The following is a 16,651-nucleotide window of genomic DNA, read 5'->3' as shown; positions in this document are numbered from 1 at the left end:
AAAAAATCAGACATGTTATATTGAGAATGTTTTTATTCAAAGTTTACTCCCCTTAGTGTTCCAATACACCATACAACAGCATTATGTGAGCTGGGTAAGTGCAGTGGAGGTTGCTCGACGATGAAGAGTAGCATGTTGCCATGCCAACGACAACACTAGGGTGGGTGTGTCTTAACCAGTGACATTAGAACCACAACTTTTCCACAAAGTTTTTTTTAGTTTCAAAACAAACGAAAAAATTAAAAAATAAAAAATCTTAAGGGATTTTACAGTAAAGGGGCAAAACTCCATCAACTTCCTGTCCATGGTCGGGGGGAGGGCGGGGGTGGGACTTCGGGGAACAAACAGGTTAGAGGTCATCTTCTTCATCTGGGAGTGCTGTTTGTGATGCAACCTAGACAGTGGGAGAGAAGATTTGTTTACTCGACTCGGGTAAGGAAGCTGCCAGATTCATATATACTACATATAGTCACCTAAACAGACATTAGACCTGCATGGTCATACTTACATGAAGCTCTTCCTCATACTTCGCAGCAAGAGATGGATCCATTTGGACCTCTGGGGGAGCGAGGGCGGGCATGGCCACAAACTCCAGGTTGGGATCGCCGATCAATTTCCTTGCTAGCCACAGGAAGGGCTTCTCGAAGTTGTAGTTACTCTTGGCAGAAATGTCATAGTACTGAGGACAGAGCAAGTATACAGCAGTTAGAAAGGACCGCTCAGACCAAACCAATGCTCTATAAATCACACACGACTGATATGTACATCAGGATGAACACATCAGTAATATTGTTAATAGTCATTACCTGCAGGTTCTTCTTGCGGTGAAACACGATGCTCTTGGCTTTGACTTTCCGGTCTTTGATGTCCACCTTGTTGCCGCAGAGGACGATGGGAATGTTCTCACAGACACGGACCAAGTCACGATGCCAGTTGGGTACGTTCTTATAGGTGACTCGAGAGGTGACGTCAAACATGATGATGGCACACTGAGCTGTGGAAGTAGCAGGGAAGTTTAACACCCTCCTCAATGGAGTAACATTTAAATATAGAGATTGGGTTCAAAGTTGTAGAAAACAGAACAGCATGTTAAGGATTGCTAAAAAATACCTTGAATGTAGTAGCCATCTCTCAGGCCTCCAAATTTCTCCTGACCAGCTGTGTCCCACACATTGTATCTGATAGCTCCTCTGTTGGTGTGGAATATCAGCGGGTGAACCTCTACTCCCAGGGTGGCTAGAAAACAGGAAAAGACAAAAGACGTATGAGAGCGAGGCAGGTGGAAAATGTGATGAGAATAACTGTTCTGGGGTCGGAAAGCACACACTGATAGAAGTGTGGACAGGGTGGCTACAACATTAATAAGTACATATGCAGTCAATTTACAATATTGCCTCTCCAGGTTAGATTTCCTTGCCTGACAATGTGCTGCACCACATCAATTAAAAACAAAAATGAAGTGCAATGAAAGTACCTTGCTAGATATGCACAAAAAGAGGTTCAAAGGTTGAAATAACAATTTTAGCCCCAAGGCATCATTAGATAGTGCTGCTTAAGAGTAACAGAACAGGGTAAAAGAAACTAGTGATGATATTGCTTCTAAATAACATCACACCTACTTTTGCATTAGCATATAGCAACTTCTTATTACTTATGGTCTGATGTGTAAACTCCTTCCAGTACATCAGGAGCCAGAGGGCTTTAAAGGGGCCCCACATCTCATTATGGCCTAGTGCCAACTACCATATCCAAGCTATCCCTGCCAATTTCGCCATAGTATACTGCATTTACACTGCATCAGAGTTGCGATTTAAAGTCCTAAACTCATTTGGGATATGCTGATGTGTTCACAACAGGAGGATACTCACCAACATATTTCTTCTCGAACTCTCCTGTAATGTGCCTCTTGACGAAAGTCGTTTTTCCGGTGCCTCCATCTCCTACCAAGACGAGCTGTAGGACACAGAGCAGTTAGCTTAGAACTGGTTGGGTCTGGTTCAACTAACTGAGCGCTAGCACGGCTAACGTTAGCCTCAATACCACACGTCCCGTTCTCAGCACTTACAAGATGGATAAATAGCACACGATTAATGATGATGCAAGTAAGGGTAAAAGAAAACAATTACCTTGAAAACCGCCACTGGTACACACTGCTGTGCCATTGAGTCCGCCATGGTTTCGTTGTATCTAAGTTAAACACAACAAGGCGGGATGGTTAGCACGTTCTCCGTCATCAGCAACGTTGAGACAATCAACTGGCAATCAACTGATTTGACGTCGCAGCGGCTTGAGTTAGTTAATCATCTTGACGCTTATTGTCGTCAAGTTAGCGTCTGCGTATGTTCAAATCGGTGTTTGTCAAACAAATACACAAAACGCCGCATATTAAATGTAAACGCAAACGCGACAAATCGCCTCGTAACCCGCAATTCACCGCAAGCGGTTGTTAGCTAGCTAGCTAACAAGCTAGTACGGTCGGAGTGCGCCATACGACGCGCGACCGCACTTTTTCTTGTTCGACTGGAACAATCGGACTAGGCCGTCCAATGCGTTCCATGCTGCGGTTCATCGTCAACTTCAACATAACCGCAGCTTCACGCACAGACTGAATCAAGAGTGGCGTTGTCAAGAGTAGTAAATATACTTATGGTGAATATGAGCGGGTCCCAAGAACAAAGCAGTAAAATGAGGGAACGCTATGCTTGCTAGCCCGTTAGCTTGCATGGCATGGAAGCCATTCTTTTCTCCGAGCTAACGGCTAACTTAGCACGGAGTGAAATTATATGGCCTAATCTAGTTGCTCAACCGTCACATGGTTAAACTCGCAACGCCACATGAACCCAATGCGTACCTTTGAGTTTCCAGGTGTTTAAGCTGACTTTCCCGACAAACACAAACTTAAAAATACAGGATGGCCCGCAATGAGAGGAGAAAATAGACTTACCGGTGTCGCCACTGAGAGAGAAAAGGGGTAAATGGCTGCGTTCGCGGGAGATTCAGCGTGGAGTATGAGTCAGTTTCCGCCCTTATCACGTGACCAGCGCAGCGGTAAAAAAACGCATTTGAGTTCAGTGAATGCACCACAGCGTCTGACCATGATTCAGCATGTCTGGTCATCTCCAGAGAGCTGTATCTTTACAGCTGGGTCCAGAGATTTGGGGTTTTAGCTTCATCAATGACAATATTTATTAATTGAATAGCAAAATTATTTGCAATCGCTATTCTAGACAATTCAATTTCGATGCAACAGGCACAAGAAATCTTAGTTGATTTATTTCAGCATAGGCAACATTACATAATTAAACTTTTTTGGACTATTACATCAGATAAAGTGCAGCAGAAAAGTAGTCTATCACAGACTGTGCATAGGATACATGGTCAACATCGTAAAAGTGCAATCTTATCCATCTTGACAACACAAGACATGCGATTTGTGCGTGTTTATATTTTTCCTGACGACAGAATCTGAGGCTCAGAGGTTTGACTGCTCATTTCACTGGAACGTCTGTGAAGCTACAAATAATCTCTTTAATGCATAGGGAGGAGATAAGATATATCATTTTCATGTATAACACATCTTCGCAGGCAGAGCGCAGATACAACAGTGAGTTTATCTATACAAGTAGTCTGCCTTTATGTTGGCTGCTATCTCAGCCTCCCATCTGTCCCCGTTGTTGAGCAGCTTCTCTTTGTTGTACAGCAGCTCCTCGTGGGTCTCTGTAGAGAACTCAAAGTTTGGACCCTGAGGGAGGGATTGAGGGAGAAATACGTGACTTTTGACAATTGGCTTTTAAGTTGGCAATCTTTCCGTGTACAGGATACAGTCATTCTTACCTCAACAATGGCATCAACCGGACAGGCTTCCTGGCAGAATCCACAGTAGATACATTTGGTCATATCGATGTCGTAGCGTGTAGTTCTCCTGCTGCCATCAGCTCGAGTCTCAGCTTCAATGGTGATGGCCTGGGTTCAACAAAGTCAGACAGGACACTTTTTTAGTAAACAAATACTCCTGATTGAGAAAGATCCAACATAAAATAACCTTTACAGTAATATTACTCTATCTTTACTACAGGAACAGAGTGTGTTGTTTTCACCTGAGCGGGGCAGATGGCCTCACACAGCTTACAGGCGATGCAGCGCTCCTCTCCGTTAGGGTAGCGGCGGAGGGCGTGCTCTCCACGGAAGCGGGGCGACAGAGGGCCCTTCTCAAACGGGTAGTTGATGGTGGCAGGTTCACGGAAAAGGTAACTCATGGTCATCCCCAAACCTGAAGGAAGGTGATGACAAGGAACCAAAGAGGATTTCATATTATTCATTCTGTTGGCTCGTTGGTAATGTGTTGATACCTAGTCAGATGTTAGCAATTACGTATGGCATAAGAGTATGTGTTACTGTAACTCATGTATGTATTTTTGATGGTTTTTGGAGATCTATGGCACAGACTAATAAACACATTTTATAGTAGGATAGATTAATCAAAGATATAGAATATCGTCAGGCCTTAAACCCAATGGATGACAAAGGCTATCTGAATGGACATTATAATGTGTGACCTCTGAAGAGCTCCGTCCAAAGAAGAGTTGTAGCAGCCCGGTCAGTGATGGACCTCAGGTCTGTTGGCTGCTCGAGAGCATTTACATACTCTGCAAGAAGAAAAGAGCGAAATAAGTCTTTTAAACCATGTGGTCACTACACTGTTAGTCCCACATATGAATAGCTCTTGGTTTGTACGTACTATAGCCATCCCTCTGTGCAGTGAGGCTGAATGGGCGCATGATACCAGGACCATATCCGAATGTACCTGTGGATACATACAAAAGTGATGTGAAGATGACTGGCTTTGTACATTCAACTTTAATGACATCTGCTTCAGTTGTACCTGGCTTTGAGTAACAGTGGAGAAGACGCAGACTCAGTGCAGCAGACATCTACATGGAGAAAGCACATTGAAATAGTTGAGACTCACTGGAGGAACTAAAATCTACACCGAAGAAAACAGGAAACCTCATGTGTTTCAACACAGAAAAAAAACAAAGCTCTTTGCTGGAAACAACAGAAGAGCGAGTGAGGGATGGAGACTTTTTATTTTCCCTTTTTATTGGATCATGTTTGAGCATTGAGTACAATTATCTGATCCAAGATTATAGACTGGGGAAAAAAGCACAAACAAAACTACACAGGGGTATCATGCATTAAAGATAAATACCCAGAGCTTTACAAATGTCTAATGTTTTCCATGCTTTAGTACTCTTCAGCCCATCCTCCTGCTGGACTGTGAGGGATGGAGACTGACAGCAGCTGAGCACAAGCGTCCTGTAATCTGGCGCCCCAAATCCCTGCTGTTACATCAGCAGCTGACACGTTCACGGCATGCCGGCAGAGTGGGAAGAACGGAAACACGTCACGGTTGTGCAATTTGGATGTAATCAATGATGCCTATTATTCTAAGACTGCTCCATTTATTGTTAGAAGCTCAGTCCGGCCATATAAACGAAAAAGTGGCCTAAATTTTATATTTTTTTAACGTGTGTTTTATCTATTGTTCACAAGAGAGACTAACTATAACTAAAGCATGTCTAACTCCCTTTAATTAGCTGGCTTGAGTGTAAAAATATTAGTACTATCTTTTCAAACTATACACTGCCGACGATAGCTTGAGTTTCGACATTTTGCTGTGTTTTTTTGCTCGTCCTATCCGCTAAATGGGCAATTTAGCAGAGCAAATTATTGTCTGTACGATATTACCTGAACGCCTCATTACAAATAAATAACCGCTAGCAAAACTCGGCACTAGTTAACGTAACAGCAAGCTAACTACTTAAATGCCCACAGCGTTTCCTTAAACATGTTTACTTGGTTATTTATATGTTCGTAATACCAAATTGTAAGTTCTGCCTTCATAATTTACTATAAATACGTTGCTGACCAAGTTTAATGTCATAATAGCTAGTTAATTTAAGGTCATTTAACAGAATACGAGTTACAGCTCAGTGAATACTGTCCATTTTCCCGGAGCCTAAAATAATCATCCACAGTAAGAAGTTCCCGTTTATAATGACCTTTTACTGGACTTACCTCTGTCACAAGTTTTCGATGAGCAACAACACGCTGACAGACGTCGGTCCCTGAACTGCGCAATTGTATTTATGTTGCGTTCAAGTACTCCTCGTTGCTTCCCATTCTCGGATTAAATAACTTTCAGGGCACGTGTAAATGCAGTGTTTCCAACAGCAAGCGAAAGCAGCATACAGGTTGACAAGACAAGAGGAAGAGGACACACACACACACACATATATATATGTATCATTCATTCTGATGTCATGTTTGATGAATCACATTTGAGCAGAGTATCACTTCCATGACAGCTACAACTAAATATTCCAAGAAAAGTTAATTTTACTGACATAAGGGAAGTTTATTTAAAGGGCATGATACATTCATAGTACTGAGGGAGGGAGGCACTGAGAGAGAGACAGCAAATGAGCAAGAGAGAGAGAGACAGAGAGGAAGTTTGTCTTCCTCTCTCATCAGTGGAGGATCTCACACTTCAGCTCTTCAGACCGAGTGATCAAACATGACGGAAATGTGAAAGGTAATTTTATTTAAAAGCATATTTCTAGCGCTTCAAAAACTGTCCTCTTGTTGTGATTATGTTTATGGTTGTAGGGAGGGAAGAAAGTTAATGTAAACCTTCACAAAAATGCAAAAAAAAAAGTTTAAAAAACCTCTGAGCCAGCAGATGTCATAGTAAAGCATGTACTTTCAAAATGTTATGAAGTGTAGCAAGACATTCTTCCTCTTACATTGGATATTAACAATACAAGTCTTAACACAATCAAGTCAGAGTAGTGTCTTTGGGTGGGGTTAAGGTACTGAACGTTGATATATCTACATGTAGGAGGTAATGTTAAGAATACGTCTCAGATGCATCAGCTTTACATAACCATGATGACAGTACACACAGTCACACACTGAATGATAAGCAGCCTCCTCTTGTCTTTCAGTAAGATGTTGAGTCCATCGAGTCCAGCCCAGAAGAGCCTCTGTGAAGAGGACTGCAGCTCTGGATCTGATGCAGGATCGGAGGCTGGTCTGGAACCTGAGACAGACCGGTTTGGCTTCATTGTGACCAATGGATCCACAGCTGGGTGAGCAGTTCCACTTTTATACATGTGTACTGTTAAATATTGACAATGAGGTTGGTACTGTTGCAGTATCGGTAACCACCAGCTGTACTGCTTCTTTGTTCTCTGACATTTTTATCTAACAAGGTCAAATGGTAGAAAGACAAATGAAGGCTCAGGTGGTTATAAGACTAGAAATATTTGCCCTATCCAGACAAATATAGACAATTTAAACACCAAATACAGTACAAGAAATGGCTACCTCAGGTAGTGCTGTCAGGATTTCACTCCACGCTTATCATGGGCAAACAAATTTACAATTAAAATCTATAGAAATTAGAAAAAATAAAATGCAAGCGATCAAATCTATCTTTAATTTCATTTACTGTGCGTTTTGTGTCCTTATTTTGGCAAAGAAAAGAGTTCAGAGAGGTGGAGAGAGAGCGCCTGTAACCATAACTGTACAGGAAGCACACAAAAAGAACAATTACGCTCAATGACTAGCGAAAAGCCATCCAGATGAATTTATAGACCAGAGGTGCAAAAGGCCTCACGTCTTCGCTGGATTATTCACATGATATTATCATACGTGTATCAATTACACAATATCAATATTCCTTTTTTTTAATATCACGGTTATTGTGAATATCATGATACCATGACACCCATAACATCCAGTCTGTTACCAAGATTTATTCATTTAAGAAAAAATGTGTTAATGTTTGTGATTAAATTGAAACATAGCTGCTCGATGAGGTTTTCATACATTTTTATTAAATGGTATATAAATAGATGTATGCATGCATGTTTCCACCACTCTGATCAGATGATTTATCAATTAATGCTAAATTGCTTCAAGGTCTTTCACGTCTATCTCAATGTTTATGGCTGAGAGGGATTTTAAATTTGAGTTGTGTCATTTGAAGGACTTTTAGAGGTGAACATTCTCAGGAATTTACAAGAAAAAAAGCTGAACAAAAAAAATGAGAAAAATCTAAACCACAGTATCTGCTCCACTACTCTGTACTGTAATAGTGCACAGATACAAAAATGAACAAAATAAGATAAGAACATTAAAAATAAGATAAAAGGCGAGAAATCTCCTAGTTGACCACAGCTCTTGACATAACACACAGAAGTCTCCCTCTACTTTGTCCTGCACACAGACACACTGATTAGTCTAGTTTAGTGATGCAACATGATAAAACATACAGTATTTAAGAAAAGGCACATATTGCTAAAGAGACCACGTATTGTGTGTTTGCATCCAAAACACAGAGCCAAATGGACACATAATACACTACTGCAATTAGTAAAATGAAGTCTGAATACAATTAGTAAACAGGTCTTAATGAGAAAGCTGCAAATTCCAAACCATTTATTTGATAATAAAAAATCTTAATATAAAGCGTGGGCCAAACAAGAGCAAAATGTTTCTGCTAATGAGCGAGAGAAGCCTTGTTTTCACAGAAAGTCAAGTTTGGACTTTACAGCTGCAGTGGGACAGCTGAAAGGGGGGGAAACATAAAGGGTCAATAAAACAGTGCATAAAACCTGCAGTTAGCCATGTTGGCAGAAATATTCATTAGTGGTCATTTCTCATAGGGTCACTCCAAAAGTACTGCTCTGTTTTTCAGAAGCGTGCCATTCGTGTTGGCTTTAAGGTGTGTGGCGAGGGATTCATGTTGAAGCAGGACAGACCATCTGGTGGCGCTGTGTCAATGTGGATTTTTATAATTCTGCAGAACTCCACGGCAGGAAGCGTGCAAGCTTAGAAAGTGTACATGACAGAGTGGAGCATTTTCACTTTCAGGCACAGGATCAGTTGACTACATATTCACATTATATTTAACCAACAATGAAAGAAAAGATTCTGGACTTGATGAAGCGGTGTCAACTCAGGATAAGACCCGCTGAACAAACTGTTACCTGCTGCCGTGTTCGCCCCATTGATAACATCCTGACCTGTTGCCATAGAGACTTTAAACTGCAACCGTGTGGTTTTCCTGTTTCCTGTCTTGATTTTCAGAGCGCTGTCTCTCTATAATGACAACACAAAAAAGTGCATGCAGAAACTCTGCACACATAAAGAGTCTCCAGTCAAATGACTGTTTTAGACTGTACAGTTAATGAATGAGACACATTAAAGGCTAAAATACTTACCTGGTGTTTGATGTGCTGTTTTGTGTCAGGAGTGTGGGCCCACCCCCTGAGATGGTCAGGCAGAGGGAGGCTAAATGGATAAACATCATGGTCCAATGGGATCGCATCTTGTTGAAGAAGAGCAGTAAGGTGCGTACCATCTTAGGCACCATTAAATGTTAAGAAAAGAAAAAGTGGAGTAGATAATAAAAATAATTACGGCTCCTTTTATCTGCTTCAGTTTCATGGTGCTTGTATTGTACATGTTGGCTCATTGTAACACTTGTGGCTTCCAGTGACACTCAAATAGAACAAAGCCACTATTAATGTCACAACACCTGTGCTTGTCTCAAAATGTCTGCTGTAAGAAAAGGCTTGTCAGCATTCATACTGACACCCCGTTCTCTGAGCTGATCCTGTGTCTCTGTTACCAACGTCCCTTCAGGTTAAAGTTCAGTGTCAGAAAGGCATCCCGGCCTCGCTCAGAGCAAAGTGCTGGCCTCTGCTGTGCGGAGCGACTGACAGGATGAAGCAAAATGTGAACCTCTACCAGGCAAGACAACGAAATACTCACCTCACCCACTGTTGTAAATGCTTTTCAAATCAGCTGCAACAACCTCGGACGGAGGGCTTCAACACATATCTGAACGTGCAACGGCCTCGTTGCAAAGGATACAGTGTGACTACTGGAGAAGGAATTACTTGATTCCTCTATTAGAAGATGTATTGGCACAACTTTGACATCACCAGTTCATTATCTGTGTCATTTATCAAACAAACACATTTTTTTGACAAAAAAACTAGTTCCAGCCTCTCAAAGTGAGGAGTTTCTACTATTCTCAGAGTGAATAGTTTTATATCGATTATCGCTGTAATCACCTTGGGCTGCGTGAACTATTTTCTGACTCCCAGCTAGCTAATGGTAAAAAACAAATTGTTTTTAGATGCTATTCTCTGTTTTTATCATTGTTACTGAAGAATTGTGTGGGTCTTGGATTGTCTGAGCAAATTGTCTAAGGCTGTGGGATCTTAAAATAGGAAGATATTGCTATTTTTAATCTAAACTTTCCATTAATTAAATTATAAATTCATCAAAACGGTTGCTAGTTGCAGCACTAATCATAAATTAGGCTCATCATGGTGCAATATATGAACTATTTCACTGCTTGGTACAGTAGATAATGCAGCAAAGCCTCCCCCTTTTTTTTAAATCTAAAAATAACATGTAGTGTTTGTAGGTGGCTGACTCGAAATATCTTTTGTCTCTGTTAGTCTCTGGACTCGCAGCCGGCTCTGCAGAGCTGGGTGGATGTGATCGAGAGAGACCTGGACCGACAGTTCCCTTTCCATGAAATGTTCCTTTCCAAGGATGGACATGGGTAAGAAACATTTCTGCTTCTGATCGTTTCTCTTGACCAGCTGGACGGCTACAGGACAATTTTACAGTTTATCTCGGCTGCTACCTCCACATCTTTATTATCCTGCTTTCTCTGTCCTTCTGTTATAAAGATGATGATAATGAGAAGTTGTTAAACTTGTGGTTTGTGGCCGGTGTGTGTGTCTGCGTGTAGGCAGCGTGGTTTGTTCCGGGTGTTGAAAGCCTACACACAGTACCAACCAGAAGAGGGTTACTGCCAGGCGCAGGGGCCAGTGGCTGCAGTGCTGCTGATGAACATGCCGGCTGAGGTAGCGATCAATAACAGCGTTTACCCTTCTGTTCACTTTCAAACATTGAAGTTTTGCTGATTCCTGTTTCATCTTTTTGTGACGATACTGGCTTTTGGCCTTGTGTCCCATGGCACAAAAACTGCTACAGAGTCATAACTCTGTCTGACAATAATAGGGATAACTAAGAAAATTCTGCATACTCGCAATCATCCAACATTAAATGAGCCATTGTGGCATCCGATGTTGTCGTATTGTCTTTCTATGTGCCGTTGGCAGGAGGCCTTCTGGTGTCTGGTGCAGATCAGTGAGCAGTACCTGCCTGGATACTACAGCCCTCTGCTGGTGAGGACCTGCAAAATGCACCTGACACTGCACTTATTATGTACTTATTAACCCTGTCATACAAAGATAATTTACATGATAGGCGGCAGATTTCTGTTTATTTACGCTATGAATTTACAAACATTAACATCATTGAGGCCACGATGAATCACCTACTCACAGAAACTTTGTGCACAGTGTGGATCTCAGTTATCCTTTATTCTAAAGGCTCATTTCCAAGACCTTTCTTTAATTTAATTTGCTACTTATGATCAAGAAAATCACATCTTCCAGTTATTTCTAGTGCAACCTAGAGTGTCTTTTAATCAGTCAGCTCAGCAGAACATAAAAAAATGGGAAAGTATACAGTGCTTCTTTCAAGGAAAACCCTATTTCCCCTATAATCAGCACTTAAGCACAAGACCCATAAAACAAATTATTACTCAGATCTGTGTTTTCTTGACCTGTCTAATTAAGTGTACTCCTGTAGGAAGGAGTCCTGTTCGACGCTGCCATGCTGACCTGGGTCCTGAAAAGGACGTGTCCAGCTGCACACAAACACCTGCAGCACCACGGGGTGGAGCCCCTCATGTTCGCCACTGACTGGCTGATGTGTCTCTTCACACGTCACCTGCCCTTCAACACACTGCTGCGGGTCTGGGACCTCTTCTTCTGCTATGGTACGTCCTCCATATAGTCTGCTTTTGGGTCCTGCAAGTTCAACTATTACCTTAAAGGGAGACAAGAAAATATTTAATTTCTTAGATATTATGTAATTATATGACATTGATTTCGGTACTTATACCTTCATTATGTCCACTGCTCTGCAGGGGTGCGGGTGCTGCTCCAGGTGGCGGTGGTGCTGGTGCGTCGGGTGCTTGGCCGGGCTGAGCAGAGGAAGCAGTGTCAGGGTCAGATGGAGACTCTGGAGAAGCTGAGGGGCGTCAGGGAGCAGGTCCAAGATGAAGACGACGCCTTCATCGCAGAAGTAAGAATGAAAGACATGGCTGGTGTTGATGAGAGCGACAATGTGACAATGTGGTTTACTAGCTACCAGTTACTTCAAGATGAACAGTTTTTTCTTGCTCATCTCAAGAAGAAAACGAATGAACGGTGTTGTACACATGACAACTTGTACAGCAGTTTATCAAAACAGCTCAAGGTTCACTTACTATTTTTTTTCTGGAGCTTTAAAGGTGCAATATGTAAGAATTTGAGTCGTGTCAGTGCTATTTCTTGGCATTCTGTTAATAAATGTAGTTAATGCTAATTAATAAAATTCTCACATATTGCACCTTTGACTGAACCACAGACACACATCTGTTTATATGTGAGCTCAGTAGGTGTAACAGTTTCCTCCAATGCACTTTTAGGATTTCACGCATGCTATCTTCAACTTTAAGCGTGAAATTACCACATTTTCTACATTTTCAATATCAGAGCACTGATGCAAAAGAAATAACATTTCAAAAAGATGGAAAAAATAAGTTCCTGAACTTAAAAAAACAAAAACAAAAAAAATTATATAGCATTACGGTAAATTTTGCAGTTCATTTTCACTGGAAAAAATATAAAAAATGATAGTTATTTTATGCTGGGGTTTGTACTAAACAAGCATGTTCACATACATGTGGTGAATATGATGTGTAGGCCAGGAAATCTCTGTGGCACCACAGTGCTATTATAGTATGTTGCAACACATTTTACCTGTATGAAAAAATGGATGCTGCGATCTCGATCATATATTGACTCATTTTTTCAGCTTAACTTTATTTTAATTTTCATTGAAGGCACCAACCTGCCAGAAACTAACGATATTTAGATATAATTTCAAATCAAACAGCACAATTTCAGTTCTTTAACTCGGACACATGAGTCTAGGAAACATAATAAATGTAGATGCATCTGTTCAAGTGGAAGGCATTTTTGCTGAAATATTTGGGGTCCCCTTCAAGGGAAGCAAAATGGTTTCTTCCCTCCAGTAGAGTTGCAGACACTTGTCAAAAATCTATGCTCAAGCGCACTCAAACATCTCATGGTGGCCCAACAATTTACTAAGACACTATATGATGTTTTACCTTTCATTTCATCACCCGTCTATACAAACAACAGCCTACTTTGTTGTAATTGTGCTATCACTATATTGAGCTGTCGAGTCATCACATTTCTTTGTTTGGTTTGGTGCTTCATGAATCTTAATGTAATAACAATTTTAATACTTTAATTGTCTTAATTTAAAAAAAAGATGGTCAAACAAAAATGAGATAAATGTCCCTCCTTCTTTCTTAGGTGTGCTCAGTGCAGCTGTCGGCCAGAGATCTGGAGAAGCAGACGGAGAAGGAGTTAGAAAAGTGGAGGAAAGACAGACCCTCATCCACTTTTGACCCTAGAGGTCGTTGCCTTGGATATCGGATGGCATGGGCGAGGGCTCGGCAGCACGAGGAAGAACGGGACAAGAAAGAGAGAGAGAAAGGGAACTTGTCCGTCCCTCTCGCTCGCTCAGCCTCCACTCTCTCGCTGTCTCCCTCCATGCTTCACAAGAGGTGGAAGAAAGGGGGAAAGGCCAACGCAGGCGAAGGGGAAGGCGGCAGCAGCAGCAGAGTTGTGAGGCATGTCTCAATGGGAGCGAAGGAAGACTTCAGGAGCTGGACTGGGGCAAATTTTAAGAAGGTGCAGGGCGTTCAGGAGGAGGAGGACATCGTTTCAGAGGAACAGAAAACACAGAGCGAGCCGAAACTGACGGGACAAACTGAACGAAAGGAATCTAAAAAGATGGACGACATCCAAAAGGTACCGACAGAGCAGGTCGAAGAAACCGTCATAGTGACAGAACAGATTGAACGAGTGGAATCAAGAGTCACTGAAGAAGAAAAGGAGGGCGAACTCAAAGAGGAAAGCAAAGAAATAAACGTGGAGACAGAACAAACCAAAAGTCAAGCCGAAGATCAGACGTTAGAAAATATTCCTCGGCAGGAAGAACAGATTGAACAAGTTGAATCAAGAGTCACTGAAGACAAGGAGGGTGAACTCAAAGAGACAGAGGAAAGCAAAGAAATAAACGTGGAGACAGAACAAACAAGTCAAGCCGAAGATCAGACTTTAGAAAATATTCCTCGGCAGGAAGAACAGACTGAACAAGTGGAATCAAGAGTCACTGAAGAAGACAAGGAGGGTGAACTCAAAGAGACAGAGGAAAGCAAAGAAATAAACATGGAGACAGAACAAACTAAAAGTCAAGCTGAAGATCAGACTTTAGAAAATATTCCCCGGCAGGAAGAGGAGCTGGACTCCTGTAATCACTCACAAATTCTGGAACAGCAGAGTCAAGAAAACGCTGACCAGGAAACTGAAGTCAAAGATGCAAATAAAGAGCCAGAACATGAGGTAGAGAGTGACCATACAGCTGCTGTGGACGAAAATCAGATGGAGATACAGAAAGATGCCGATGCAAACACAGAGGCGGAGACGGAGGAAAGTGTAGACGCAAGTGAGGAACAGATGATTCAGGCTGAGAGCACAGAAACTGAAACTGTGCAACAGGTGGACACAGTCGAAGAAGTCTCAGCAACAACTGAGACAAGTCCAGGCTCAGACACAGACACAGATGGCGAAAGCAAAGCTCAAACTGTCAAAGATCCTTCAGCAAAGACAGAGACGCACCAGCAGCAGCAGCAGGAAGTGATCACAGAGACAGACAATAGCTCAAAGGGAGACGTATTTGATGGAAAATACCACAGCAATGAGTCATTAGCAGAAACAGACATGAAAGAAGAACTGGCACAGACTCAAGAGAAGGTGGAGGAAGGCGAGGCCGCACATTCGGAGGCTGAAATAGTAGAAATAGAGTCAGAACAGCACATAGATTCACAGAGCCAGAAAACAGACGTGAAAGAAGAACCCCACACCCAAACAGAGACAGAAACTGACGAACTGGCGCAGACTCAAGAGAAGGTGGAGGAAGGTGAGGCCGCACATTTGGAGGCTGAAATAGTAGAAATAGAGTCAGAACAGCACATAGATTCACAGAAAGAAGCAGAGACATTAATACTGTGTTCACCTGAATGCATCCAACCCAAGGAAGATTTAGTAGCAGATGCAGAGACTGGGACAGAAACACCAATTTCAAACGACACAGTGACGGAGTCAGGTGAGGCACTTGCTCAATGTTCAGAGGAAGAGTGTGAAGCAGTAGCATCTGAGCCTTCACAGGAAAAAGAAACACACTCAGACGTTGAGGATGATCAGACACAAGCAGAGGAAGCACCAACAGAAACTACCGACTCCATAGCACCTCCACAGAAAGAGGCGTCTTCAGCCGAGACTGAAGAAGTGAATCTCAACGCTGAGCCTGATGGGAGTTCAGGGGAAGTGAGCACGACTGAAGAACCCCCACCTGAACAACCAAAGGTCCAGGCAGCTGAGGGTGCTGTGGAGGAGGAAGAACGCACAGAAAATGTTCAAGAAAACACAGAAATAGACGACGACGTCTTCATTTCTACTGAACCGACGGACTCAAACAATACTGACAGTAACCCCCAACTCCAGGAAAAAGAGCCTCCACTTGTAAAAGACCAGACTGAGCTGGGTGACAGCGGCCCGACACAGGCCTCTGGGCCTCGCAGCAGCCGCTCCTCCGGAGATGTCTGCATCCGCAAGTCGTCCAGCTCTCGTGGGTTAGGACGTAGGCTCTCTGAAGACCTCTTTACCATGCCAGAGAAAACAAGCCAGTCAGAATCTATTCCTGATCAGCCAGAAGTTAAACTCACTGAAGTAAACCCAACCCAAGCTCCACCTTCAGAAGTCACCTCATCGCCGTCTGAAGAGAGGACAGAGGTGCAGCAGGAGCCGCCTAAACGTTTCGGTCTCTTCCGCAGACTGAGAGGAGGAGAGCAGCCCAAGAAGACGAAGGCGAAGGGCAAAATGCAAGTCCCCAAAATCCTGATTCAGGACTTCAGTGATGTCACAGGGACGGTTGAGGAAGAGGTGGTGGCAGCAGAGGAGAAACTGAGCTCCAGGGAACGGAGGAGGAGGCGGCGGGAGCAAGAGCGAAGGGAGAAAGAGGAGGAGAGGTTGAGGAAGAAGAGAGAGAAGGAGCTGGAAAAGGAAAGGAGGAAACCGCAGACGAGGGGGAAAAGTTTCCAGGTGCAAAAAGAGAAAGGGAGCAGTGACGAGCCTCACGCTGTCAAGTCTGGATCACAGACACTCAGATATTCAGCTTCTCTTTCTGAATCTTACTTTTGACAAAACAAATCTTTGTTATTGGATCTGGAGGGATGAGGAGGGGTTTTACTGATTGCTTCAGGCTTACTGGTTTAAGCGGATCCTAAATCTTTGTCCTACTTGAACTTTTTGACATGTAAATAAATACATAATGTTTACATACTTTTGAAAAA

General features: G+C 42.5%; 3 protein-coding genes across 11 annotated transcripts; 1 reads left to right on the top strand and 2 right to left on the bottom strand.

The window, feature by feature from the left end:
• Nucleotides 1-15: 15 nt before the first annotated feature.
• ran (RAN, member RAS oncogene family) lies at nucleotides 16-3,053 on the bottom strand. 2 transcript variants are annotated; one of them, XM_084352242.1, is made up of 7 exons: nucleotides 2,945-3,053; nucleotides 2,127-2,187; nucleotides 1,869-1,953; nucleotides 1,111-1,236; nucleotides 807-994; nucleotides 509-679; nucleotides 16-394 (listed from the first exon to the last, which is right to left on the bottom strand). In XM_084352242.1, exons 2-7 carry the CDS (start codon nucleotides 2,172-2,174, stop codon nucleotides 350-352), a joined length of 663 nt encoding a protein of 220 aa, XP_084208368.1. In that variant the 5' UTR covers nucleotides 2,175-2,187; nucleotides 2,945-3,053; the 3' UTR covers nucleotides 16-349. The 2 variants fall into 2 exon arrangements, with proteins under 2 accessions (XP_084208368.1, XP_084208369.1); XM_084352243.1 differs by lacking the exon at nucleotides 2,945-3,053 and adding an exon at nucleotides 2,852-2,914.
• On the top strand, nucleotides 414-16,641 carry tbc1d10c (TBC1 domain family, member 10C). 5 transcript variants are annotated; one of them, XM_084352237.1, is made up of 10 exons: nucleotides 414-432; nucleotides 7,008-7,151; nucleotides 9,320-9,419; nucleotides 9,715-9,822; nucleotides 10,542-10,648; nucleotides 10,841-10,955; nucleotides 11,214-11,279; nucleotides 11,749-11,938; nucleotides 12,089-12,246; nucleotides 13,548-16,641. In XM_084352237.1, the coding sequence occupies exons 2-10, from the start codon at nucleotides 7,012-7,014 to the stop codon at nucleotides 16,497-16,499; spliced, it is 3,936 nt and encodes a 1,311-aa protein (XP_084208363.1). In that variant the 5' UTR covers nucleotides 414-432; nucleotides 7,008-7,011; the 3' UTR covers nucleotides 16,500-16,641. The 5 variants fall into 5 exon arrangements, with proteins under 5 accessions (XP_084208363.1, XP_084208364.1, XP_084208361.1 ...); XM_084352238.1 differs by lacking the exon at nucleotides 414-432 and adding an exon at nucleotides 1,226-1,262; XM_084352235.1 differs by lacking the exon at nucleotides 414-432 and adding an exon at nucleotides 6,507-6,595.
• ndufs8b (NADH:ubiquinone oxidoreductase core subunit S8b) lies at nucleotides 3,258-6,141 on the bottom strand. 4 transcript variants are annotated; one of them, XM_084352247.1, is made up of 7 exons: nucleotides 6,079-6,123; nucleotides 4,883-4,931; nucleotides 4,739-4,804; nucleotides 4,557-4,646; nucleotides 4,098-4,270; nucleotides 3,835-3,963; nucleotides 3,258-3,742 (listed from the first exon to the last, which is right to left on the bottom strand). In XM_084352247.1, exons 2-7 carry the CDS (start codon nucleotides 4,929-4,931, stop codon nucleotides 3,611-3,613), a joined length of 639 nt encoding a protein of 212 aa, XP_084208373.1. In that variant the 5' UTR covers nucleotides 6,079-6,123; the 3' UTR covers nucleotides 3,258-3,610. The 4 variants fall into 4 exon arrangements, with proteins under 4 accessions (XP_084208373.1, XP_084208372.1, XP_084208370.1 ...); XM_084352246.1 differs by having other exon boundaries at nucleotides 3,258-3,963; XM_084352244.1 differs by having other exon boundaries at nucleotides 3,258-3,963; nucleotides 4,739-4,931; nucleotides 6,079-6,141.
• Nucleotides 16,642-16,651: the final 10 nt, after the last annotated feature.

This window comes from Pagrus pagrus, assembly GCF_965226575.1.
Source record: "Pagrus pagrus genome assembly, chromosome: 5".
NCBI classification, from domain to species: Eukaryota; Metazoa; Chordata; class Actinopteri; order Spariformes; family Sparidae; genus Pagrus; species Pagrus pagrus.
The sequence above is the reverse complement of the archived record's forward strand: the minus strand, read 5'-3'. Positions and strand labels throughout refer to the sequence as shown.